The following is a 6,639-nucleotide window of genomic DNA, read 5'->3' as shown; positions in this document are numbered from 1 at the left end:
TAAAGGCTAGCTTTCTGGTAGGATTACAACCTCCTCACTGGCAATTAACACCTGCGTACAAGCCCAACAAGTAAAGCAATTTACTAAACTAGGGAATGCTACACCGGTAGAATTTCAGCCTGCTATGCAGCTGTTAAAAACACAGACACCCTGCTAGAGAAAAATGGGGTAACCCTATTCCAGGTCAGCTGCGTAACTGGTGGCATGGCTGTAGACAGGCAGATCTATTTTGCAGGGGCGGGAGAGATGGCACACAGCTCAGGGGCACAGCCCAGGAGGCAAGCTCACATCCTGATACCATCTACTGATGTCAATTTTGAAATAAGCTTTTTTCCTGACTGAGGCTAAACGGTGGGATGCAGGGGAGAGGGAATACCAGACTTCTGCAGGGCCCACAGATACCTGCCTCCTGCTGGTAGCCTTTGCAGGTATTTTTTAGCTCTAGCACCTCTAGCTGCCTGACTCTGACTTACAGTGGCAGTTACTATTGGGATATTTGGTTAATATAGTAGAGTTTTGTCCAGTCATAGAAGCGTGATACTGAGGACAGTAAATAAATCTCCCAAGAAGTATATTGCAAAAAAGGTAAACTTACATTTATTCAAGTAGATCCAGTTCACATTCAGGTTGCAGTCAAAAGAAGACAAAGAAGCCTAAACCAAAAAGTACTTTCCCTTATCACAAATGGCCAGCTTGTCTGGCATCATGTGTGCGGGAGTATGAGGAGAACCGGGTTCGATTCCGCACTCCTCCACATGAAGCCAGCTGGGTGACCTTAGGTCAGTCACAGCTCTATCACTCAGTCCCCCAAACAAGTCTAGCTCTCCACCTAGTGATGCATAATGCCAAACAGCTAGAACTTTAGACTGCCAGACAATCTTAGGATCTCCTGGCTTTACTACACACGGTGCCATAGGTAATTATTAATTCTTATTCCCAGGACAGAAAGAGGCATCCCATTCAAGGAGATAACACCTACACACACTTAAGAGTGATGCAGTATCCCCCAAGGTCCAGGCAGGATGTGTCGCCCACTCCAGCACTCACAACCCAAGGAAGTGTGATGTAGAATGGCAGCAGAACCAGCTTTGGTTTGCCCAGTCGGGAGAAGGAGGTCGAATGGAAGCAGGTGGAGGATCAGGGAGCTTCTCATTTTGCCGGGCTCCCCTCTGCCGGAAACTCCCAGCCAAAAGCAAACCAACACTGCAAGCAAACAGGAGGTGCAGAAGCTCTGTCCCTGCCGCGCTGCTTTCCCATTTGCAGAAAGGGGGCTCGGTCGCTGTTTGTCCCCTGTGAAGGAGTCTGCCGAGGCGGACTCCATCCCATGCAGCCCAGCGGGGAGGGCGGTCCATCCCACCCCCTCATTCGCAGCTAGATCCTCTGGCGAGGCGCGCAAAGGGAGAGGAGGGCGAGGGTCCCACCTGCCCCTCGACGGCGGCGACCCCCCGCGGAAAGCACACACACACACCCCGCCCGCGCGCGCCTGGCGTCGCTCCTCCTCACGTGCTTCCTTCGCGGACCCCCTCTGCAGCTGGTCGCCGGGAAAGAGAGCCAAATCAGCGCCGTCCGGGCTTCGGAGGCATCGTCTGTCGGCCGCGCGCTCGCTGCAAGCCGAAGCCTCCCCCCTCTCTTTTCCGTCGAAGGCGGCAAGCGACCGATCGCTTTGGAAACTTTGGCCACGGAGTCGAGCGAATAACGGAGTCCCCGCGCAGCCTCCGGGCAGCCGGATCCAACCCGGGGAGACTGGGGCCGAAAAGCGCTCGGAGACGCCCTTCCCGCGCCGCGGATGGCGCGCACCCAAACGGCGCCTGGTGGAGTCGGGGGGCAAAGACCCTGGCAGGCTGGGGCGGCCGCAGGGCTCGGTTGGCTTCGGGCGGGGAAGGCAGACGGACCGGCTAGCGGCTGCCGCCGGGCACGCATGGGCGCCCTCTAATGGAGAACGCTTCCAACAGTAGCCAGGGGTCCTTCGAGGCGCAGGGCGCGGGAGGCGGCTGGAAGGTGCTGGCCGGGTGCTTGCTGGCCCTGCTGGTGCTGGGTACCCTGGTGGGCAACGCCCTGGTGTGCCTGGCCATCCTCCGCTTCCACCACTTGCGCTCCAAGGTCACCAACTGGTTTGTGCTGTCGCTGGCCGTGTCCGACCTTTGCGTGGCACTGCTGGTGATGCCCTGGAAGGCGGTCACGGAGGTGGCGGGCGGCCTGTGGCTCTTTGGCAGCCGCTTCTGTGACACCTGGGTGGCCTTCGACATCATGTGCTCCACGGCTTCCATCCTTCACCTCTGCATCATCAGCCTGGATCGCTACTGGGCCATCGCCAGCCCCTTCCGCTACGAGCGGCGCATGACCCGGTGCCTCGCCTCTGCCATGATTGCCCTCGCCTGGACTCTCTCCGTCCTCATTTCTTTCATCCCCGTCCAGCTCCACTGGCATAAAGCTGAGGCACCGGGGGGTCAAGAGAAGCCCAGAGAAGGGCTCCACCTCTGCGACGCTAGTCTGAACCCCACCTATGCCATCACTTCCTCCCTGATCAGCTTCTACATCCCGGTGGCCATCATGATTGGTACCTACACCCGGATCTACCGCATCGCTCAGGCTCAGATCCGTCAGATCTCTTCTCTGGAAAGAGCTGGGGGGCTGTGCTCAGCTCAGGGCAAAGGGCCCTCCACTGCTTTGAGGAGTTCACTGCACAAGGAAACCAAGGTGCTCCAGACTTTGTCGGTCATCGTGGGGGTCTTTGTCTGCTGCTGGCTGCCCTTCTTCCTGCTCAACTGTCTGTTGCCTTTTTGTGAGCCAGCGACAGGCAGCAGGAGCCCTGGGCAGCTCTCTTGCATCAGCCAAACGACTTTCAATGTCTTCACATGGTTTGGCTGGGCCAACTCGTCCATCAACCCGGTAATCTATGCGTTTAATGCAGACTTCCGGCGAGCATTCAGCAGTCTTCTAGGCTGTCCTTACCTCCCTTGCTGGGCTGCCAAAAGCTCCACCGCTAAGAGAGTCAACTTGAGCAACGAGCTGGTCTCCTGTCACCATGACTTCTCCTGCCACAAGGATGGAGAGGTCCCCATCCCATTAGCTCCACCCACAATTGTTGCTTGGAGTCCATCACTGCCCCATGCAGTGAGCTTCCAAAGAGACGAGCAGAGCCATGGAGAACCTCTGTTAGAGAAAGGGATACTGCTAACATGTCAAGTCGATCACAGAAGCAGTGCCAGAAATCTTAACCTGCCAGCCTTATTGCCCTTTGAGTGCGAGACTCGGGTATCTTTGGAGACTGTCACTCCTTTGACAGGGATTACTGAACCTACCTGAAGCTGCCTTATACCGAATCAGGTCACTGGTCCATTAAAGTCAGTATTGCCTACTCAGACATGTAGCGGCTCTCCAGGGTCTCAGGCTGAGGTCTTTCACATCACCTGCTGCCTGGTCCTTTTAGCTGGTGATGCCAGGGATTGAACATGTGGCCTTCTGCATACAAAGCAGATGCTCTATCACTGAGCCATGGGCCCCACTGGACAATAGAATATCTACAGCCCCATCTCAGATACAGAACCAACACACATGGTTTTGTGTATCTTGCATAGGTAAACAGCTGCAAAGAAAAAGCACAGTCCTATAGTCCTCTTTCACTTTCCTAAATATGGTTGTCATCAGCTGACAGTTGACATTTCCTGTTATCTTGTGTACCTAGTTTTCTCTCAGGCAGTACACCTGTGTCTCTGGGTTGTACCACTATAGACTACAAGTGCTGGTTCACCTGAATTAATGTCCTTACAAACAAAAGGTAATCCCTCTGCATCAAAAACTGGGTTTAAGAAAGAAGGGTTCTAGCATAGTCTTCTCCATGAAATGCTAGCTTTTTTATGTATAGCAATTTATTTTTGCCTGTGTGAACGTTCAGTCATGTGAGTCCTCACTTTCCATCAGAAGTAGTTCAGCTCAGACACAGATTTACTACTTCTTGAAGTTCTAGATTCAGCAGATGTTGTTTCCAGACACCTAAACTCTGCAACAAGATCTTTCCAAGGAATGGTCTTTTCAAATGCTATGCTGATGCATGTGGCCTTCTGCATACAATGCATTTCTGCAGTTTTGTATAAAATTATTCATATTCAATTTCTGATCTTTCTAGTTGTGCACCATTTCAAGAGTTTTCAGCTCTTTAAATAGCTACTAAAAGTTCAGAGAATATGCTGAACCATTGGGGAGGGGTACAAGGAGCTTGTTTGTATGAAAGTTAAATACTGCACTAAGTATTCAGCACAGATTTTACTTGGGATACAGGATGTAATGCTATGTATATGGCATATATGCTTTCAGTGCGCTTGTCTTATTATGAGCATGATATTCTAGGGTTGGTTTTTTTTTGGTAGACTCTGTATTTATTCATTCTAAACTGAAATAAAACTTTGTTGGTCTTGAAGGTGCCACTGGACTCAAGCTTTGTTCTTATGACCAGTGTGTTGGCCCTAACACTCTTATGTACACTTGCTCAAATGTGAGCACAATGCTTGTGCATGTACAAACAATACACATGTATGCTCCATCCCCATGACGGGGACATTTATTCCTTATCACTCCTGATCATGGAAATGGGATCTACTGATGTACAGTTTGCATATGTGTAGGCACTTTGCTCACATACAGGGAATGCACATAGGAGAAGGGGCCAGCACACTGGGTCATGGTGGGGGGTAGCACTCTAGCTCCCCTCCTCCTCTGTATGCCTTGATTTCTTATATCAATATTCCATTCACAACACAGAAGTACCATTAACCTGTAGTCTTGTACAGAGAGTGCTGTTATAAGTTCTGCAACCGTAAGGATTAATGCTTGCTTTTCCCCCTAAAAAGTGAGATCCTCAGGATTTTGTGCCAGTTCTCAGAGAGGCCCCCTTAAACGTTATCCTAACCATTGGTGGAGGAGTCAGGGAATTTTCTGATATGCAGTCCTAAGATTCATGCCGAGCTCTAATGAAGCATTGTTACAGTCCTTAATGAGTAGCCCAATAAAGAAAGAAAGAGAAAATGCTTCTTACAAAATACTATCCAACTCCAGATAACACAGTAACTGATGTGGGGAACAAAGTTTTATTCAAGATATGAGGTTTCATGTGCACGCCCACTTCCTCAGATACATTGAAGTGGAAGTTAACAATTCATATATATAGACAGATGCCTGTACATAGGAGAACAGCAAATTAGTATACAACTTAATGAAGGTGTTTTGACATATACAAAGGCCAAACAGCAATAACAAGCTAAGTATATACAGTTTTTGCCTGAGTATCTCCAGAACAGCTTCTGGCAGGGCTCACTGCTGTCGACCCCACCACTCACTCATTTGCTAGTGCCCCACCATGCTCACAGCCACAGGGGAAGCCATGAGAGCTCTCTGCCCTGAGTCCCTCAAAACCTAGATACAGCCCTGATTTGGAATCTCTCCTTTATTATAAAGGAGTTTTGGGTGCCAGAATTCTAAAATGTGCCCCGTTAGTGTATGGGCGGAAAATATGCCACTCAGAAGACCTGCCTCCAATGACTGGCTCCCTCAGACAACCTGCCCTGCAATTGGCTGGGTGGCTGGGAGGGGAGGGAGCCAGTCATCGGAGCCAGCATCTTCTGAGCGGCCATCTTCCCCACATAGACTAAGGGCCGCTTTCAGCCCAGCGGCGAACGGAGCCGATAGGCTCCGTCCGCCGGTTCCCCCCACCCCACCGCCCCCAGTCCAGCCCGGCGGCGGAGGCCTGGGGCCTCCGTCCGCCGCTTGCCCCCCCAGTCCATCCCGGCGGATATGCTAATGAGTTATGCTAATGAGCTCCCCTAGCTCTTTTTCTATGAAACGACCCCTGCCTAAACTCCATCCCAAATCTCCAGGAATTTCCCTACTCAGAGCTGGCAACGTTACTTACAAAGCATTTCTCTCATTCCAAATGAAAAAGTCTGAAGACATTCCCAATTTCCCAAATAGCTGTCGTACCTCCATTCCCCCCTGTCTTTTATCTTGTCTGTCGACACTGTGGTCCTCTCCTCTGTTTGCCTCAGGAAATCAGACTGCAGATTCAGTTCTCCAATGCCGTCCCTCCACCCACACAGTTAGTTCAGTGGCAGAAGAAGAATGGGGAGTAGGTGGGAAGGCAGTGTGTGTGTGTGGGGGGGGGTTACCCGAGATATCTCTCTTTGGTAGGACGCCAGAGCAATTATGCCTCCATTGGCCTGGTTGCCCTCAGTTCAGGCAGGAAATTGCGCCAGTGATAAACGGGCGGACTGGCATTTGTTCTCTTGGAAATGTCCTCCTTCATAAATTGCTTGTTTATCGTGGCCAAGTTTTCAGGACAGACCGAGACCTGGTTGGGAGGCAGGGAAGAAAAAAAACAACAACACAAAGTGTGAGGGGGCTGAGATGGACTTCTTCATTCCCCCTTCCCCAAATGTCACAAAGTTTAATTGGAGTGGCTCTAGGGTTGCCAAGTCAATTTTTCTTACCAGCGGGGGAGCCTCGCCGGGCTCTGGGAGCCGTGTGTTGATGTGCGTGCGCGTGCCGCCACCAGCACATTACCAGAAGTGATGCACGACGTCGATCTGTGTGACACTGTGTAACACAGGCCACTGTGTGACACAGAGTGTTGGACTGGATGGGCCTTTG

At 51.3% G+C, this 6,639-nt stretch overlaps 1 protein-coding gene across 1 annotated transcript; it reads left to right on the top strand.

Moving 5' to 3' along the window:
* The first annotated feature begins 1,932 nt into the window (after positions 1-1,932).
* LOC107106464 (D(1) dopamine receptor-like) lies at positions 1,933-3,306 on the top strand. Its single transcript, XM_015406617.1, has one exon. The coding sequence runs from the start codon at positions 1,933-1,935 to the stop codon at positions 3,304-3,306; it is 1,374 nt and encodes a 457-aa protein (XP_015262103.1).
* Positions 3,307-6,639: the final 3,333 nt, after the last annotated feature.

Source organism: Gekko japonicus, unplaced genomic scaffold (genome assembly GCF_001447785.1).
Source record: "Gekko japonicus isolate JY-2015 unplaced genomic scaffold, Gekko_japonicus_V1.1 scaffold165, whole genome shotgun sequence".
In the NCBI taxonomy this organism is placed as follows: Eukaryota; Metazoa; Chordata; class Lepidosauria; order Squamata; family Gekkonidae; genus Gekko; species Gekko japonicus.
This window is presented reverse-complemented; position numbering and strand designations above follow the sequence as displayed.